At 41.1% G+C, this 21175-nt stretch overlaps 1 protein-coding gene across 2 annotated transcripts; it reads left to right on the top strand.

Annotated features, from left to right (window-relative positions):
* The first annotated feature begins 90 nt into the window (after positions 1 to 90).
* Positions 91 to 20425, top strand: HESX1 (HESX homeobox 1). 2 transcript variants are annotated; one of them, XM_084903084.1, is made up of 6 exons: positions 91 to 372; positions 2454 to 2573; positions 18223 to 18491; positions 18986 to 19185; positions 19473 to 19574; positions 19671 to 20425. In XM_084903084.1, exons 3-6 carry the CDS (start codon positions 18332 to 18334, stop codon positions 19779 to 19781), a joined length of 573 nt encoding a protein of 190 aa, XP_084759210.1. In that variant the 5' UTR covers positions 91 to 372; positions 2454 to 2573; positions 18223 to 18331; the 3' UTR covers positions 19782 to 20425. The 2 variants fall into 2 exon arrangements, with proteins under 2 accessions (XP_084759210.1, XP_084759211.1); XM_084903085.1 differs by having other exon boundaries at positions 98 to 194.
* Positions 20426 to 21175: the final 750 nt, after the last annotated feature.

Below are 21175 nucleotides of genomic sequence, written 5' to 3' on the forward strand. Positions count from 1 at the left end.
GAAATCCCGCCCCTTCTGGATCCACGCCCCGCCCCCCGGCGCGCTCATTGGCTCACGGCGATGCCTGTCAGCGCGGCGGGCTGGCCGGGGGGGAGGGGCTTTCCGCGGACACTGCCGTGCGTGCTCGCGCTCGGGTGTGTCTCGTAGGGCGCCGGCTCCCATCGCCGCGCGCGTCCCGGGAACCAGAGGCTCGAGTGAGGACCGCAGCGGGGAGTTTGGGGCGGCTCCAGTTGTCCCTCAATGTTTCTCGTCAGGGACCACGCCGGAGGCCCTGCTGCTGTGGCCTTCCCTTCGTTCCTCACCCCGAACCTTCCCGCCCCTCCCCGAGGCGGCCGGTCTCCCCGCTCCACACCTCCCTGCTGGCTACCGGAGGTCTGTGGCATCCGAAGTCGTGTCATTAGCCGGGCTTTCCCGGCTAATTCGTCCTACATTATTTTTCTGGACATTTGGATAACAGTTTATTCGGCTTAAAACATGTGCCTTTGTCGCCAAATCATCAATTCTTACCTGGTCTTGAAGGACTGACAGGCCACAATTTAGACTTCCATATTTCTTTAAAGTCACAAAGAAAACACCTTTTAAAAAGTCAGAATACCCTAGTCATGTATGTTGGCAACTGATCACACTTCCCTTTGGTGAAATTTTTGGAAGGAGCTTCTTGGGCCTGTTTTTAAGTAGAAAGGAGTGAAGCGTTGCTCCTAGGACTTGATCTGGACTAGAACACCCACCTCCTTGTCCCCCTCAGCGCCTCCTCGGCCACTTCACACCCTCTTCATCCACCTCACACCCTCCTCACCCACCTCACCGCCTCCTCATCCTCCTCATCCCCCTCACCGCCACCTCCTCATCCTCCTCACAGCCTCCTCATCCCCCTCACCGCCTCCTCATCCCCCTCACACTCTCCTCATCCCCCTCACACTCTCCTCATCCCCCTCACCGCCTCCTCATCCCCCTCACACTCTCCTCATCCCCCTCACCGCCTCCTCATCCCCCTCACACTCTCCTCATCCCCCTCACACTCTCCTCATCCCCCTCACAGCCTCCTCATCCCCCTCACACTCTCCTCATCCCCCTCACACTCTCCTCATCCCCCTCACAGCCTCCTCATCCCCCTCACACTCTCCTCATCCCCCTCACCGCCTCCTCATCCCCCTCACACTCTCCTCATCCCCCTCACACTCTCCTCATCCCCCTCACAGCCTCCTCATCCCCCTCACACTCTCCTCATCCCCCTCACACTCTCCTCATCCCCCTCACACTCTCCTCATCCCCCTCACAGCCTCCTCATCCTCCTCACCACCTCCTTGTCCACCTACAGCCTCCTCATCCCCCTCACACTCTCCTCATCCCCCTCACCGCCTCCTCATCCCCCTCACACTCTCCTCATCCCCCTCACACTCTCCTCATCCCCCTCACAGCCTCCTCATCCCCCTCACACTCTCCTCATCCCCCTCACACTCTCCTCATCCCCCTCACACTCTCCTCATCCCCCTCACACTCTCCTCATCCCCCTCACAGCCTCCTCATCCCCCTCACACTCTCCTCATCCCCCTCACCGCCTCCTCATCCCCCTCACACTCTCCTCATCCCCCTCACACTCTCCTCATCCCCCTCACCGCCTCCTCATCCCCCTCACACTCTCCTCATCCCCCTCACACTCTCCTCATCCCCCTCACAGCCTCCTCATCCTCCTCACCACCTCCTTGTCCACCTACAGCCTCCTCATCCCCCTCACCGCCACCTCCTCATCCCCCTCACCGCCTCCTCAACCACCTCACACTCTCCTCATCCCCCTCACCGCCTCCTCATCCTCCTCACCGCCTCCTCATCCCCCTCACACTCTCCTCATCCCCCTCACACTCTCCTCATCCCCCTCACACCCTCCTCACCCACCTCACCGCCTCCTCATCCACCTCACCGCCTCCTCATCCCCCTCACACTCTCCTCATCCTCCTCACCGCCTCCTCACCACCACCTCCTCACCGCCACCTCCTCATCCCCCTCACCGCCACCTCCTCATCCCCCTCACACTCTCCTCATCCCCCTCACACTCTCCTCATCCACCTACAGCCTCCTCAGCCACCGCACACCCTCCTATCAGCCTCCCGCTGCCTGGTTTAGTTCTCTGTAGAGTTAGGAGCTTTCCTCACGGGTGAAGTGGCAAATCACAGTGTCTCCTAAACATCTAGCCATTCCTCCCACCAACCCATTCCATTTTCATTCAAGAGATGTTGAGTATAAAGATTATTCGTTGCCTGGTTCCACTGATACATTGGAACAAATCCAGAAACAGTGACAGGAATGGAAGTTACTTTTCAATTGATGCTAGATTTTCCCACGATCTCATAAGGATAAAAATCAGGCTTTAAATGTTTTCCCAGGTAGACTTGCAGTAGTTTCACAGAAGTGTCCTTCGTGTTATAAACTTTTAACTAAAAGTTGCTGGTTCCCAGCTGCGTAGATGTACCCACAGCATCTCCAGGTCTCAGCAACCGTCTGTCCTCCCTGATTTCCCTTTCACTCTGGCAGCACAGTGGCGTGCAACCTGGCTCTACCTGAGGAAGACTTGCAAGGTAAGGGACCTTCTTGGTGCAACTGTGATTTCTATTATTATATAAGTGAAGGAAAAGAAAAGTAGTGGCAATTGACAAGAATCAAGAGTAAGCGACAAGTGAAAACGGAGTGTAAGAAAGAAGAGTAATTCTAGGGTGTTATTGAAGAGATTTGGCCAGTTGGCCAAACCCAATAATTTCAGAGAAAAATTCTATTAGGTATCTGAATGATCTGGGTGGGATATTCTCATCAAGTTAAATGGTTTTCTCCTTTGTGTGGTATATGCATCTAAACTGTGTTTTTGTAATGGATTCTCAAGAGGCTACAATATTATCAAGGAGGGACAAGGAATTCTTACTGGACTCTGCTGATTAAAAAAAAAAAAAAAGCAAAAAGCAAGTTGACATTCAATTGAATGAAGAGGCAGTTTAGTCAAATCATAAAACTAAAAAGAATCTTAACAGGCATTCTGTTTGGATCCTATATCTTTAGGCTACTACTCCGCTCATCCAAAAAGATTATTGTATTTTCTATTTTAAAACATCTCCACAACTGCAGAATTACAGCCTCCTCTGACAACCAATTTAAGTTTAATCAACTAGATTCTGTACCGTTGACCAAACTCAGTTCCTTTTACACAGGAAATGAGGCTTGTTCAGAGAGAATGCCTTAGGGGGTTACTGGAGACTCACATGTGGGGAGCACAGTAAAAATTCTGGCCAGCTGGTTAATTTTATGGAAGGCAAGGCAGGATTAAACGACATTCACCACATAATGCTTTGAGACATTTCATACATGTAATTTACAATAAAAAGGTATACAATCCTGTAAATAGATTTGTTAATTATTAGTCTCTTAAAATTATATTTGATCTTATAATTAGGTGTTTATATGATACTCCTTGAAGTTCTGGTCTGTGGTCTATAATAGGAAAGAATCTAACAACACAAATGATTCTGATACTTTACTTTTCAAAATTATCCCCCTAGGTCATACAAGTCATCTGGGGAAGGTTGTTAGCACAGCTGGAAGATTCTGATGCCAGAGGTCAGAAATGGGGTGGGAGTTACCCCATGTGAGTCAAAGCAAATAATCCTCAAAGCACATATTGAAAAATTCCATCCAAAATGGAGAATAACCATTTTCTGTTCCAGAGAAGCCTTGTATTTCAGAAAATGCAGTCAAGTAAACATTTAAGAAAAGAGTCCTAGATTCCATCTGAGAATAGGGACAGGGGCACCATTTCCAGAATCACTCGGAGAGTAGGGGAGGCCTCATCTTCACAAATATCCCCTGAAAGTCCCAATAAATATGAAATTCTGAGGAATTCCTACTCAAATAATTCTGGATGTTACCTAGTAAATCACTTGTTAATGGACTCATTTTAACAGATAATTGTTTTCTTAAAAAATTTTTATAAATCTTTATTGTTGGAAGTATTACATATGTTCCCTTTTTCCCCCCATTGACTCTTCCAGCCGGCCCGCCCCTCCCCTCAGCCCCAGGTCTTCAGCACCCTATTGTCTATGTCCATGGGTAATGCATATATGCATACAAGTCTTTGGTTGATTACCTGCCCTCTCTCTCCCTTCCCCCCTTCCCTATTAGATTCTGCACTCTATTTCATGCTTCCACGTCTCTGGATCTGCTCCGTTCATCAGTTTATTTTGTTACTTAGATTCCACATATGAGTGCAATCATGTGATATTTGTCTTTCTCTGACTGACTTATTTCACTTAGCATGATCCTCTCCAGGCCCCTCCATGCTGTCTCAAAGGGAAGAGATTCTTCTTTTTTACTGCTGCATAGTATTCCATGGTATAAATGTACACAACTTTTTTTTTATCCCCTCATCTCCTGATGGGCACTTGGGCTCTTTCCAGATCTTATCTATTGTAAATTGTGCTGCTATGAACTTACGGGTGCATACATTCTTTCTGATTGGTACTTCAGGTTTCTTAGGATATATTCCTAGAAGTGGGATTTTTATTTTATTTTATTTTTTATTTTAGAGAAAGAGGAACAGGAGAGGAAGGAAGACAAAGAAAGAGAAACATTGACTTGCAGTTCCACTTATTCATACATTTGTTGGTTGATTATTGTATGTTCCCTGACTAGGGATCAAACCCACAACCTTGGCATATCAGGACAGTGCTCTAATTAACAGAGATACCTGGCTGGGGCTCAGTTGTTTTCTTAACATACAGCTAAAATAAACCAAGAAATTAGAAATTAATTGGCAATTTGGGAAACTGAGTCATTTCTATTCACCTTAAAACATTAGAACCAGTGGTCAAATAGGGTAAAGGTTTGGGAAATCTGAGGGTAGACTCAAAAGTTCTGAGGAGTGGATTTCAAAAAGAGGTGGATAAGCAGCAAGAATCAACAGATTCTTCACTGTGTCACTGCAAACCATCCTCCACCTGTGACCTTGACATTGATATTGCCTTTGCTCTTTGCCAAGCATCCTTAAATTCTGTAGCTTCTACTTTCTTGGCTGTACAAAGAATAAAACTTTATTCCTAGAATAACTGTATATGCTTCTGTTTGATTCCTTTTTTAAAATATATTTTTATTGATTTCAGAGAGGAAGAGATAAACATCAGTGATGAGAGAATCATTGACCGGCTGCCTCCTGCAAGCCCCCGCACTGGGGATCGAGCCTGCAACTGGGGCATGTGTCCTTGACCGGAATCAAACCTGGGACCCTTCTGTCCGCAGGCCTATGCTCTATCCACTGAACTGAACTAGCTAGGGCTGTTTTTGAAAGAAGAGGACATTACTAAATTTCTTTGGCCAGGCCAAGAACTTTGAATCAAAGCAAAGTCCTTCTCAGTTCTGTGGAGAGATGGATAAAAGCCTAGACTAGCTTGGCTATCTTTGATTCCTGGCTATACTCTTTACTATTTTTGTGACTTTGTGTCTCCATTCTGTCATGAAAAATGGGACTTAACATAGAGATCCTACATTAGGAGGTTATGAAGATGATTAATGAGTTTTCACAATAGTGCTAAGTACAATAAACATTCAAGAAAAATTACCTAGCTTAATTTCATTATTTAATCTTAAATATTTTAATGCTTTTAAGGAAACTTCCCTGTCTTATTTTTTTTTCCTTTCTTCATATCTAAAGAAACCAATATTTCCTATGTTAAAAGATTGTGCTTATTCTTTTAGAGAATCCTGAAACTATTTTAAACATTAACATTACCTTTGCTAGTGTTTTATCACTTTGACTTAGGGGGTTTTATAGCCAAGAGATGAGCATATTAATTGGCAATTTAATTTCTCCCATTCCTCTTTCTCTAAAATCAATAAAAAATGTTTGTAGGTACCAAAACAACAAAGGCTCTTATCCTGTTTTAGGGTTTTTGGCAATGCGGAGGAGTAGATGCCCTAAGTTTAAAAGACATAAAACTTAATGATACTCTTACTCCCACTCTAATTCTGGGTCAGGTTAGAAAAGAGGTGGCCCTTAGAGAAGCCAGTGTGTTTCACACTGTTTAATCATTGAAAACATTGTAATTTCTACAGAACCACAGAGGGCAGTAAAAACAAACAAACAAATAAAAGCAAATGGCCAGTGCAAATAAATATCAGAGTTAATCAGCACATCCTTCCAAAAAGCACTAGGTGGTGCTATAAATTTAGTTTTGAGATTCAAAGTACTATCTCAGGAAATGGTTGTCTTTATTCCACAACCATTTACTATGTAATGAACAAAATATTAAAAATCTGCCCTTGTGAGGATGGTGAGAAGAAAGAAAAATGATTTTTAAAAAATAAGCATAGTAAGTCATTAGAAGTATAGTATTTTAGAAAGTGGTACACGCTATTGAAAATAGAGCAGGGAAAAGATGAGGAGGCAGTTGCAATTTTAAAAATAGGCTCACCAGGGCTGAGGCCCTAAGACTTAAGGGTGGAATTGTCTGACCTGTTTTCAAAAATTGCATAGAGACCAACGTGACAAGGGAGGAATGAGCCAGGAGAAGTCTGACTCGGAAGAAGGAGGAAGAGGAGGCCACGCTGTGTAAAACCTTGTGACCTATTGTGAAGACTTTGACTTTTACCTAGTTTTGGATAAAAATACCTTTAATAGAAGTAAGATTTGAAAAAATGTTGAGGAAACTGAATTAATTAGTGATATAAATTATGGGCAAATTAACATTGTCTATAGTAAACTTGTCAATAGTTTATGAGCATTTTTAATATAATCATAATCATACCTCACAAAATTAATATTAATTACTATCTTCTTGATCAGGAGTTTCTTGACGGTAGAAATCATCTTATCTCCTGGGTACCTAGTATACTGATGCATGCTGGAGTTTAATAAATGTTTGTTATGATTCAAAAATTTGTTTTTAAGTTGATAAGAACCATAACATTTATTCCCTAGAAACAATGTTATAAATGCCAATCAGGCTCTCCCATTTTATCTAAAATTATTAGATTATTTTTAAAAAATGGAGACAACCCTAAGTGCCAATGAGTGTTGTTCAATAAATTATGATCCATCCATTTGATGTCTAGCACCAAGCAACTGTAGAAGAAGGAGATAGAGCTGTACATACTGACAGTGTGTCATAGGGCGAAGGTGGGAATAAGGGGCGGTGAACCACGAGCAGAAAAATACACGTCTGACTCCATGTGGATAAAAATGTGTCTGTGTGTGTCCACTCATTTATGTGAAGGCATTTTAAAAAGGCAAGAAGGAAAGGCACCAAATTGTTAGTAGTAGTAATCAGTGGGTGCTGAGTAAAAATGGATAGAATTGAAGGAAACTGTCATATTTAACTCTATTATTGTGATATTGAATACATTTTTTTAATGTGTTGATTTTTTTTTTTTTTTGAGACAGAGGAAGGGAAAGGGATAGAGAGGTGGAAACATCTATTAGAGAGAGACATTGATTGACTGCCTCCTGCACACCCCCTACTGGGGATGGAGCCTGCAACTCTGGCAGGTGCCCTGACTGGGAATCAAACCAGTGATTTCTAGGTTCATGGTTTATCGCTCAACCCCTGAGCTGCACTGGCCAGGCTGACTGGTCCTTTTTTATGTCACTGATCTTCTCACTAAGTTCCTTGAAGTTTTCATTTATGTTCCTTGAGCATCCTTATAACCATTGTTTTAAACTCTGTATCTGGTAGTTTGCTTGCTTCCATTCCATTTAGTTCTTTTTCTGGAGATTTCTTCTGTTCTTTCATTTGCAATATGTTTCTTTGTCTCTGCATTTTTGCTGCTTCCCTGTTTTTTGTTTTTGTTTTGTGGGGTTTTTTTTTGTTGTTGTTGTTGTTGTTGTTTTTCCTTTCTATGTATTAGGTAGAGCTGCTATGTCCCCTGGAATTGGTAGAGTGGCTTTGTGTGGTAGGTGTCCTTCAGGGCCCAGTGGCTCAGCCTCACCAATCACTGAGATAGGCACTCTAGGTGCACTCCTGTGTGAGCTGTGTGTACTATCCTGTTGTAGTTGAGCCTTCAATGCTGTTGGCATCACTGGGAGGGATTGACTCCCAGGCCAATTATCCATGAGGACCAGTTGCAACTATTGCAGAAGAGCTGCTATACAGGAGATGCTGTACAAGACTGGCTTCAGTGGGGCTTTGGTGCTCTCCAAATCTACCCCTTGAGTGTGTTGCTAATGTATGTGGTAGGGTTGTAATCTGGCTTGGTCTGAAGATGAACACTGGATGCACTGGCTTTGGTGACTCCCTGGAGGTGCAAAGTCAGCCACTGCCCAGGGCCACCTAGCACAAGATATAGAGTGATTTGCAGATGGCTGCTACTTCTATTGGCCTTGGAAATGCCCAGGAGATACCAAATTGTAAACCAAGGAAGGTTACTGCTAATGCCAGGCCTGGGGCCACTTATCATGAGGTATGGGGTACACTGATGCTAGCTGCTGCTTGTTTGAGATACTTTAGGAAAGTCTGAAGCCTGAGCTAGGACAGGCTATTCATATGGAAAAGCCACTGCAAACAGCTTGGGTGAGACTACTAATTGGGTGGAGCGGTGTCTCAGGAAATTATCAGGGCCTGGCAAATAGTCTGGGCCAGGTTAATGGAGAGTTGGATATGGCAAATGCCTGTCAGACTGGAGCTGGGAGGTCTCAGCAAAGCAACAATAACCTTTGCTATCATTTTTGTCTGGGACAAAACTTTCCCCCAATTCTTGCCTTGATGCCAGATAGTTTAGTTCCTCCCCATATGTCCTTTGATCTTTTCAAGCTCCTGCCCAAGTGCTGGAGTTCAGAGGAAGTGAGTCTGAGTAAGTCTGTGCACCATCCCTTTAAGAGGAATTGCCTGGGACTCCAGTAGCCTCTGTGTCATTCAACCACAATCCCCACTGGTTTTTACAGCCTGAAGTTATGGGACTTCTCTTCCTGGCACTGCAACCCTGGCCTCAGATACCTGATGTGGGGCTGGGATGTTTTGCTCCTCACGGAGACCTCTGCAGCCAAAACATCCCTCCAATTAAAAATATGCCACACGTAGGTGTCAGACTATCCCATTCTATGCCTCTGCCCCTTCTGCCATTTTCAATGTGGCTTATTCTGTAATTCTGTAATTGTAGGACTTCCATTCAGCCTGATTCCAGGCAGTTCTGAATGATGGTGATTCTATGGTTTCATTGTAATTTTGATGTGGTTGTGGAAGGATGGGAGTACCTTGTTTACCAATGCCGTCATTTTGACAGGAAGCCTCAAATTACTTCATATTAATTTTTAAAATCAAGGGCCTGCTACGTGCAAAACACCATATTTTAATGAAAACCATTTTAACTGATTTGAAAATATAAAAATATGAAACTGTGCTCTTGAGATTTTGTGAATAAAGCCTTTATTTATATGTTATAAATAAAGTGAACCTTTACTTAATATCTCCTATGTGACAGGCACTGTGAGAGGTGCTGGGAAAAATAGAAGAGTGTATGAAACAGCCCAAACTCTCCCAGACCTTGTAATCACTGAGAAAGATCCCTTGTGTCACAAGGAACAACAGAGTCCCACAGATGTGAATTGTTTAACAGGACTCGAGATTTTTAAATTTCAAGCTCAGATTTTAAAAGTGAATTTGCATCTCACTTTATTAAATTTTCACTACAGATTGCCATAATGTTTTCTAATTTGTGGATTACCCTGGAGTGATATATAACTGGTTCACAGAAAACTAGGAGTACCTTCACACACTAAGAACTAGAGGGGAGAGAGGTTGGAGGAATGGGTGAAAAAGGTGAAGAGATTAAGTACAAATTGGTAGTAACAAAATAATCACGGGGAGATATATATGCCTAAGCAACCAGAATGATCACAGGGAGATGGATATATATTTATATGAATCACCAGTCTCTATGATGCGTACTAACCACCAGAGGGCAGATACTCAACACAGGAGCTGCTCCCTGGTGGTCAGTGACCTCCCACAGCCAGCAGGGCCTGTGTTCTCCTTCCAGACAACCATGCTATGACATGCACTGGCACCAGAACAGCCAAGGTGGGTGCAATGTGATTGGTTGGGGTGCCCCACCATTGCCCACAGAGGGCGGCCCAGGCCATTGTCTGGCAGACAATCAATTGAGGGTGGGGAGGTGGGCTCCATGATCGCCCCAAAGAGGGAGGCCCAGGCTGCCCAGCCGGCCGTGCTGCAGGGGGTGGGTGGGGCCTCCCTCTGCAGGGAGATCAATCTGGGGGCCCCACGATCGATTACCCCAAGAGGGAGGCCCAGGCCACTGGCCAGGTGTGCGGGGCTGTCCAGTGATCATCCCTAAGAGGGAGGCCTAGGCCAGCCAAGCCTGTCACCCACAAAGAGAGGCAAGCAGTGGCAGGGGAGTGGGGACAGTATTGCACAGATGGCAAGCAGTGGCAGGGGCGGGACCAGCAGCCGGCAGCCAGGGGAAGGAAAGCCTGGATAGGCCCTGATTACCAGGTAGGCCTAGGAACCTTAGGGGGGAGGGGGGAGGGGGGGAAGAGGATGTCCCAGATTGCAAGAGGGTACAGGCTGGGCTGAGGGAATTTCATGCACCAGGTCTCTAGTATTGTAATAACTATGTATGGTGCCAGGAAGGTACTGGAAGTATCAGGGGGAACACTGTATAGTATATATTGTAATTGTCTAACCTCTATGTTATACACCTGAAACCTGAAATTAATACAAAATAATATTGAATGTAAACTTAATTGAAAAATAAAAAATAAAAATTTTTTAAAAAAACAATTGCAACAATAATAAAACCCACAGCAGTTACATTTCCTGTCCAATTTGCAGATGTCGTCTTCCTAATCCCATCCATCCATTCATTTGTTTGTTCACTCATTTAACAGATATTTATTGAATGTCTATTTTGACATTGTTCTAGGAAACACTGAATGTATAACAGTAAAAAAAAGCTTTTATTTTTGAAAATACATTTTAACATTTAAAAAATACTGACAGTCTCAAATAGGACAGTGTAATTTCTGTGCAAAAATAAGGTACAAGTGTCATTAGAGCTTTACTTATTGCATTTCTATCCTATGCTCACAGACTATGAGCATAATAATTATATGGCTGATTTATAAAAATCTCTGCCCGGGGGGCGGGGGACATTGGTATATGTACAAAAATAATAATTTAATAAAAAATATTTTTAAAAAATCTCTGCCAAAACACCTAAGACATTGGGCGTTTTTCCTGATGTTAATGATTTGGAACTTAATTGTAATGCACAATTAGAAAATAAACAGTAAAAACCTGGGTGGATTTAGAAGTTATCAAACATAAACTTCTAAATTTTTACTTTTATCTCATACATGTAGATGTTTATAATACAGACTGTATAATTTATGATTCCTAAAATATCTTCAATGTCAGTTGTCAAACTTTTATTTCTCATATCAAAACAAATGTTAAAAGATATTGAGGATAAATCATTTGCAAGGTTTCACAACCTTTTTCTTAACTGATCAGTACACTTCATGTCATAAGATCATTTGTGAGGAAGTTGCAGTCACTGTTATTTGATAATGTCTATAAAATAGGGAATTTCCAACAGAAAATCCAAGTCAAGACTCTGCCACTTGCTAGCTGGTGACTTCAGTAAATTACAAGTGAACTCTCAGTTTCTGTTTCCTCAGCTACATATAGTGGAGGATTTATAAAAGGATTAAATACATATACTATGCTAAAATGCTTTAGAAGCTATAAAGCAATTTAAATAGATCAATAACATTTATTAGAAACCAACTGTAGATATTATATTAATGGTGAAAGACTGTTCTCATGTGAGGAACAAAAGAACAGTGTCTGTTTTCATCATCACTATTTTTAACATTATTCTATACTTCTAGAGCAGCTGAACTTTCTGCAGGGATGGAAATGTTCTCTGTCTATGCTGGCCACATGTGGGCAAACTAAATTTAAGTAAATTAAATTTAAAGTTTAGTTCCTCAGTTGCACTAGCCACATTTCAAGTGCTCATTAGCATATTGAGTAGTGCAGATATAGAACATTTCCATTATCTTAGAAAACTCCATTGCACTAGAGGTTCTGTTGGTCTGTAGTTACGGATTAACTAGAGGCCTGATGCATGAAAGTCGTGCAAGGGGCTTGGCCCTTGTAACTGCACGGCTGCCTCGACCCTCGCAACCCTGGCTTCATCCGGAAGGTATGCTTTTATTATTATAGATGTTTAATGTTAATCACATATCCATCCATCCACCCATCTTATTTATTTTTTATTTTAAAGTGTAGACATCAACAACTTCTCCCTTAAACTCATCAGCATGCTTATCATTAACTATAGTTCAATACTTGTTTATACTTCAATAGATAAATTTTACATAGTGAAGCGTACTAATAGAATTGACAAATGTATACATCTGTGTAATCCAAACTCCAGCAAGATATAAAATACTACCATTACCCCCAAGTTTTCTCATTCTTCCCATTTAGTCTCCACCTCCATCCTCACCTTCTGATTTTTTTTCAATATAAACTCATTTTATGCATTCTAGAACATCACAAAAATGACATTATACTTTTTAATGAATTTATTTTATAGATTCTTAAAAATTTTCTAGGTAAAAATCATGTCATCTGTGAATAGAGATAGTTTATTTCCATTCTGATCTATTTGACTTTAATTTCTTTTCCTTACCTTATTGCACTGGCTTAGATCCAATATAGTGTTAAAATAGAAATGCTTAAAGTAAACATCCTTGCCTTGTTACTAATCCTAGGGAGAAAGCATTCAATATTTCACTATTATATATATTACCTGATTATTTCTATAGATGTCCTTTATCAAATTAAGGAAGTTACTTCTAATCCTAATTTGCTGAAAGACTTTTTTAAGTCATGAATATTTTTCTGTATCTGTTAATGTGATCACTGCTTTTTTTCTGTCAATATAATGGATGACATTGATTGATGTTTAAATATTAAATTTGCCTTTCTGGGAAAATCCCCACTTAGTCATAATGCATTATCTTTGTATGTTTCTACACTCAATTTGCTAATATTTTAAGCAATAAAAAAGTCCATGTTTTTAAAGGATATTTATATATAATTTGTTTTATTATCAGGGTTATTCAGACCTTATAAAACAAATTTAGAAGGGACCTGTTCCATTTTCTGAGTTTGTATAAGATTGGTATTGTTTAAATATTTGATAAATTTCACCAGTGAACTTGGGAAAGAATTTGATAATCAATTTTCTTCCTTTCTTTTTCTTTCTTTTTTTAATCCTCATCTGAGGATGTTTTTTCCATTGATTTTCAGGCAGAGTGGAAGTGAGGGAGAGCCAGGGTGGAAAGAGAGAGAGAAACATCCACATGAAAGAGACTCGTTGATTTCTTGCCTCCCATACACACCCCAGGGATAGAACCTGACCTTGACCAGGAATTGAACCCTTTGATCCACGGGCCCACGTTCTAACCAGTGAGCAAAACTGGCCAGGGCCATTTTGGTTTCTTTAATAGATATTTGACTAGTCATATTTTCTATTGCATCTTACCTTAGTTTTGGTAATCATAGCTTTTAAAGATATTTATTTTATGCAAGTTATTGAATTTATTGGTATAAAGTTGTTCATAATCCTTTCCTATTTAATGTCTGTGGTCTCTGTAGTTATACATCTCTTTATTCCTAATATTGGTAATATGTGTTTTTCTGTTCTTAATCAATCTGCCTCCAGGTTTATTAACCTTGATTAGAAGTTTAGAACTTTCAGCCAAAACCGGTTTGGCCCAGTGGATAGACCATCGGCCTGCAGACTGAAAGGTCCCAGGTTCAATTCCAGTCAAGGGCATGTATACCTTGGTTGCGGCACATCCCCAGTAGGAGGTGTGCAGGGGGCAGCTGATAGATGTTTCTCTCCCATTGATGTTTCTAACTCTCTATCCCTCTCTCTTCCTCTCTGTAAAAAATCAATAAAATATATTTTTTTTAAAAGTTTAGAACTTTCAGCCCCACTTCCTAACCTCAGGGGAGAGAAGAGGAACTAGAAATTGAGGTCAGCCACCCATAGCTAATGATTTAAACAATTAAGCTTATGTAACGAAACCTCCACAAAACAACTGGGTTCAAAGAGCTTCCTGATTGCTGAACACATTGAGGTGCTAGGAGGGTGGTGGCTCAGAGAGCTTCTTTCCCCCATTCCTTGTCCTATGCATCTCTTCGGTTTGACTGTTTCTGAGTTATTATCCTTTATAATAACACAGGAAACATAAGTAAAGTACCTCCTGCGTTTTGGGAGTCATTCTAGCACATAACTGAGCCTAAGTAGGGTTCATGGAAACCTTGGATTTGCGGCCAGTTGGTCAGAAGTACAAGTGGCCACCTAGGATTTGTGATTGATTTCTGAAGTGGATGCAGTTTTGTGGGACTGAACCTGTGGGGTTTGTGCTAACTCCTGGAAGTTAGTGTCAGACTTGAGTTGAATTGTAGGACACCCAGTTGTTATCTGCAGAGAATTGGGAGAATGGAAAACCCATATACATTTCATGTCAGAAGTTTTGTGAGTAAAGCCTGCTCGGACACCCTGTTCAATGTTGATAAGTGGTTAGAGCATCACATTGAAGGGTTCATTTCCCAGTCAGGACACATTGTTAGGAGGCAACCAATCAATGTATCTCTCACATTTCTGTCTCTCACTCTCTGTCTCTCCCTCCCTACTCCTCCCCCTCCTCCTTTTCTCTCTCCCTCCCTTTCACTCTCTCTAAAAATCAATGGAAAAATATTCTCCGGTTAGGATTAAGAGGGGGAAAAACTGCTCAGACTATCCTGTCAGTCCCAGCTTAAAATTCTACCCTGGCTTCCCCTTGCACTTGAATTCATTACCGTGATTTTTATAAAAGCCATCCATTATCTATCCCGGCCTGGTCCTCCAAATAATAGCATCTGGTACCACTCACTTCCCTTTGGCTATTGCCTTTTCTTTCTCAAATATTCCAGTGCTTTTCAGCTGCAAGACCTTTGTACTTGTTGTTCCCTAAACCGAATGTTCTTTCTCAGTATCTTGGCATTGCTGACTTTCCTCCTCAGCATCGGCTAAGATGTTACCTCCTTAGGGAGGCCTGCCCAGCTGTTATACTTAAAAGACCCTCTCCCCACCTACCTATCCACCCACCCTGTTAAGTTTCATCACCACCACCTTGTTTATTCCTCTTTTTTTTTTTTTTTAATATGTTTTATTGACTTTTTACAGAGAGGAAAGGAGAGAGATAGAGAGCTAGAAACATCAATGAGAGAGAAACATCGACCAGCTGCCTCTTGCACACCCTCCACTGGGGATGTGCCCGCAACCAATGTCCATGCCTTGGACCGGAATTGAACCTGGGACCTTTCAGTTGGCAGACCGATGCGCTGCCACTGAGCCAAACCGGTTTCGGCTTGTTTATTCCTCTTAATGAGTTTTACCACTCTCTGATTATCTTGTATTGTTCAACCCTGATCTCTAGTACCTAGACTTGTGTCTGGCACATATTAAGTGCTCTATAAAATTCTGTTGAGTGACTATATGAGAAAACATTTACCCCCATTTTCAGAGGAATTCTTTCCTACCTTTGATTTTTATCAACTCACCTATATGTAAACTGGTATGTAAATCCAGATAAAATCAACTCAAGACAAATAAAAATATTGGAATGTCCTCTTGATAAAGAAGCACTTGGGGACTGGAGCGACTCCAGCATGTGCTATAGCATCCTTTCAACTTGCACCTCTGAGGCATTACTCTGTGGCGGTCACACTTTCAGTGAGGCTTCTTCCCACCTTGTGCACTGTTGATCCAGCTTACCTGGCTCACCTGCTTCCTTTTTCCATTCTTCTAATTAATGTGTGAATTTGTTTATTTACTATTGTTCGTTACCCGTCTTCCACCCCTACCTCACCGTGGTGAGCTTCATGAGGGCACGGATCCTATTCTATCTATTCTGGTACTGAGTAGGTACTCAACCAATTGTCGAATGAATGAATGTTTTAGAGGAGAGAAAGGAATCTGGGAAGGGTATGAAGTCTCTCTTCCTCCAAATCATCCCAGATTAAGTTCACCCCATTTTCGTACAGCCTATCTACTATAGGTAAAACCTCCATTAGGTATAAATGTTTACTAGTTTATTCATTCCTGAAAGGTTCAAGTCAGTGGTACTGGACAGGCTAAGTAGCCTTCTCAGAGGGCAAATAGTGAAAAATTGAATTTATTTAAGGAACAGGTGTTGGTTGATGGAGATTTCCAAAGGGAAGTGGTATTGGGTCCATGACGGCAGCAAAAATATACTTAGGACAGTGAAGCAAGGAAGGTCATAAGAAAAGCAACAGGAAAGCTTAGCCTGGGCTGCTTGGTCTCACTGAAAAGTCAGAGAAAAGGGGGCCTCGGAGACAGGGTCAGGGGGGGTAGCCTGGGAGGAGATGCTGCTGTCCATTGCTCCCCCTGTTGCAAGTCTCATGGGCTCCCTTAGAGGTTAGGAGATGAGTGCCTGTGGGGGAAGAGAGGGATAGAAGACTGCCCACTGGGGCCCTTGTCCTGAGCACCTCTCTCTCTCTCTCTCTCTCTCTCTCCCTCTCCCCCCCCCCCCCCCCCTCAAATCTTAAGGGAAGTCTCAGGGAATATCTCAATAGAATATTCATCAGCTTTCCAGGTGTGCTCTTCAGGGTCCTGGTCTCTACTGTTTGGTCTGTGCCAGGGCAGGGGTCATTTCACAGTCAGTGAGCTGGCTCTGAGGTCAGCCATAGTGTCACTTGTCTGTTTTGCTACTTTTCTGGCCCTAGAGCTGAAATACAACGAAAGCCTATATGCTATGTTTAGGGAGGAAAAGGTCAGGGGGTCTAAACTTCATGACCAATGATATGTGAGGGGAAGATATGTTACCTTGGAGCAAGGTTCTTGTTTTGCCCCTGGTTAGGCATTGGGCTTTCTGTTCTTGGCCCATGGTCCTTGCTTTGCTCACGTCTGTCTGACAGTTCTCAGCATGGCTTTACTTATATATCCACACACCATCCTACGTGTGCCTGTTGATGTGAATCTTTTGTTCACTGAGCTTGCATAGGAGAATTTATGACATCATGAGGGGATACAATCTGATGAGGTTGAATTCCATCAAAGCCTATTTCCTCTATGAGCAGCCTATTTTTCCTGAAGAAAAGTCCAGGAGTTGTTTGAAAGCATGATGAATCTGACCATCAGGAAGGGACTGGGAGAAGAGCACAGAACTGAAAGTACCGTACCTTTGCAGGGAGCGGCCACTTCAAAATCTTCCCAATTAGCAGCTATGTTTCTCTCTTAATTTCAAGTTTTCTTAGGATTACAAATTTAAAACATTCTGTTCTTGGTTGTTTTTCACAAACCTATTGTCTTCATGGAAACCCCCCAATCCCTCAGAGGGAAATTTTTCTTTAAAAAATACAAATACAGTACACTATGTTCTTTTCTTTAAAATAACTATGGTGAGAGAAATCCCTCCCTTTTGGTTGAAGCCATGCTTTTAAGTTGCTTGGAGATAGTTACATATGAATCTTTATATAAATTTCTCTCTCTCTCATTTAAAACAAAAGACGAAAGAAGGGAATTTTCTCATTAATTATTTAAAATACTTGGTGCAACTGTTTCTTATGAATTAATCCAGGCACTTGGAAGACAATTACACTCAGTGTTAATAGCATTGCCAACCTTTTCCAGTATGCTGCACTCTAAATACTATTGTGCTTTCATCGACAACATTTACTATTACATATGCATATGAAAAACAGGAATTTTCATCAGAATTACCGTAATAGCATTAAGAGATTATTACTTTTTCCAATTTCTTTGGAAGGAAATTCACTTAAATTAGATTATTTATTACTTGACTGCTTTCCTATCTTGCCTGTATGTTTAGGTAACTGGAGCCCATGAAAGTATAAACTTCAGAATAAAAGCATGATTTTATGCATTAATGGTTTCAAATAAAAGAGGAGTGCTAGTTTGTGCATCACTTCTTTTGAGAAAGTTAAGTCTGTGTTCTGCTTAGGAGAGATAACACATTTTTGTCCCTGTAGGTGGCCCCCCTGGTGTAGCCATTAGTTGCTAATTGCTTTGCAAACAAATAAACAATTAACTCCTCCAGCTGCTGACCGGGTGTTCATTGACTTGCTAAAACTTTCTAAGACAGGATTTTAATTAGTGACATTCTAAATCCAGCCCCCTTGTCAGCAGAGCCCTAACGTGACCTGCAGGAGGATCGCTGCCCTGTACGTGTGGGGCAGAGCCAGCCAAGAGGTGCACAGAGAGGCCAGAGCTGCCGGCCTGTGCAGCCCACGAGACGATGTCTCCTGGCCTTCAGGAGGGCGCTGGGCTTGGGGAAAGCAAACCCTCGCCCCGCTCCTTTTCCATTGAGAGCATTTTAGGGCTGGACCAGAGGAAAGACGGCGGCGCTCCACCCGTGAAACCCCACAGGCCTTGGGCAGACACCTGCAGCTCCTCAGGTATGCTTGCTTTTTAAAACTCGTTCATTTCTTTTGCACTGTTTATTCTGGCCTTTAATCTTATATTGCCTAGAGTTAAAAAGAAACTGCAGTTTCATCCAGTTACATAACATAACTAAGTTATCTAGGACTTTTAATATACCCAGCTGAGTCCTACGGGAAATAAAAAGACTTACAGCCTTGAATCCAGTGGGTATAGAGGTCACTCACAGGAAAGGCCACGCACCTGCAGATCTCTGTGTTTATTTGACACATCAGATATTCTTTTTTCACTGAAAAATAAATGGCATTCAGAGACCTAAAGGTCCTCTATCACCGAGGAGGATCTTCACTTTGATTTGCTTTTTTGGTTTTTGGTTGATGAGAGGTCAAGTCTCCTGTGAAACTCGGAAGAATATCACTAGAAAAATTAAAGTCAAGTTCTGAAATTCTTATAGAACTTTGTGGAATGTGGGATTGGAATTCTAAGAGGGGGTTTATTTTTCTTTTTTTAGAGAAAGATGTTAACCTATGTCTACATGTCCCAAGCCTTCCAAATGGACTCTTATTCTCTTGTACTGTGGGTCACCCAGTGCCAGAAGAAAGAGTTATGAAATATGAAAGTTACTTTCCAACCTCAGAAAGACTGTCTTTGAAAAGAGAGTTGAGTTGGTATAGAGGCAGACGACCAAGAACTGCTTTTACTCAAAACCAGGTGGGAAGTTTTTTCAACTAATAATAATGATACAAAGACTTTAATTGGCACCCTGTTGAGCAAAAGCCCATTCACTCTGGGATTTCAACTTAGGCCTTATTAATGAAACAACAGAATGTATCTTTTTAAAAACAATTTGTGAGTCATTTTATTAAAAAAAAAAAAAAAAAAAGACATACGAAATAATAGTCCAAGATTTAAATGAAATTTTGCTATACAAATTAAAGTCCATTTTATAATGACATTCCAAGAAGCAACATTTTAAATAACTATTTCCTTATTCTTAGATTGAAGTGTTGGAAAATGTCTTTAGAGTAAACTGCTATCCTGGCATTGATATCAGAGAAGACTTAGCTCAAAAATTGAATCTAGAGGAAGACAGAATCCAGGTAATTTTCAAATTTAGTTGTTATTCCTGATTATTGAAAAGTTAAGAATAATGAAATAATGTTTCTGAGAGCTATTTTATTTCTTCTTAATTTTAGATATGGTTCCAAAATCGGCGTGCCAAACTGAGGAGGTCTCACAGAGAATCACAGTTTCTAATGGTGAAGAAAAACTTCAACACAAATCTCTTGGAATATATAGAAAACTAAACTTGTGAAGTTATCTTCCAATTGCAGAACACAAAGAACCAGTGGAAATACCAAGTTTTTAAAGTGTGATGTTTTATTTTCTGCATCTAATCTGAACCTTGTCACTTTCTGAAAATATATTGTAAATAGTTACTATATCATGGTACCTGTTATACTTGGGCACTTTTAAATATAATAAAGGCTTTTTCTATATATTTTAATAAACATTTTCAGAAACAGCCAGCTATTTTTTAAGTGAGCAAATTTAATGTAATAAATTAGTTTGCTAAAATCAGTAAACTCGTGACTAAGTGGCTCCACAAACTGAATTACTGTACATTTAAAAAATAATCCAAGTAAAATCATCTGGAGAATGGCACAAAGGTGTGACTTGTTTCAATTAGTTTCCTTCAAATGCATTTTGACATGTGGTTATGTTTTAATAGATTACCAAATATGATTTATTCATAAATCTTATTTTCTCTTGATTTCTGGCATGAATCAGTGAAAAATTTTCACCATATAGCAATATAATCCTTATAGAATGCCAGTTTCAGCTTTTTAAAAAGCAAAGTCATTATACCAAAGTAGAAATATAAAAGTATCAGTTGTCATATTCATACCATTGCACAAAAGAAATGAGCTGCAAATAAATGCAAATTTTTAAATATTTTTCTAATTCATATAATGCTGTACTTTAATTTTATTCCTTAAAGTGATAATGAACATCTGGCGTATATCTGTTCCTAGTGTAGTGATTCCAATCGGCTGTATATTTTGTTACAAGTAATATGTTGACTGAGAAGATGGGATAAGACCTGCCTTGAGTATGTACTCTGACATACTTTGTTGGAAATAATCAGGGCACTTTCTGAGACAAACACTATGTATTTTCTTTGCATTTGCCATTGTATCTGTCAATTAAAGATGCAAATAGAATTAAATAGCATCTCAAGAAATGAGTCTAACCACTGAAAATCTGGGTATTTGTTTTCCACTTAATTAGTGGAAGGCCAAAGTGGGTGTTCTTTTTGAAATGTTAGCTTGAGGATTCTGACTTTGTCTCCTAAAAGCCTATTTCAACTTTGCCCATTTGAATTGAATTCTTCCATGTTTCCCTTTTCTTTCTTTCCTGTGCCTCTGTCCTTTTCTGTCCCAGTGATAACCAGAGTCAAAGGTTCTTACTATTTTTTTTTCTTTTTTTTTTTTTCTATTGCAAGAGAAAGATTAGAGGGAGTTTGCATATTATTGCTGAGGAAAAGTAGCATGACTCAGATTTTGAAGCTCTCAAAAATCATTTACTGAAAGCACATTTGGGGATAGAGAGCTCTGTGTCTTAACTGATCAGCAGTGAGCTGCACTTATTCTGTCCCACTATTGCTGAGATGGGGAGGGAAGAGGTCAGAAGGGCCCCA

The sequence above is a fragment of the Pipistrellus hanaki genome, assembly GCF_964339955.1.
Source record: "Pipistrellus hanaki genome assembly, chromosome: 13".
NCBI classification, from domain to species: Eukaryota; Metazoa; Chordata; class Mammalia; order Chiroptera; family Vespertilionidae; genus Pipistrellus; species Pipistrellus hanaki.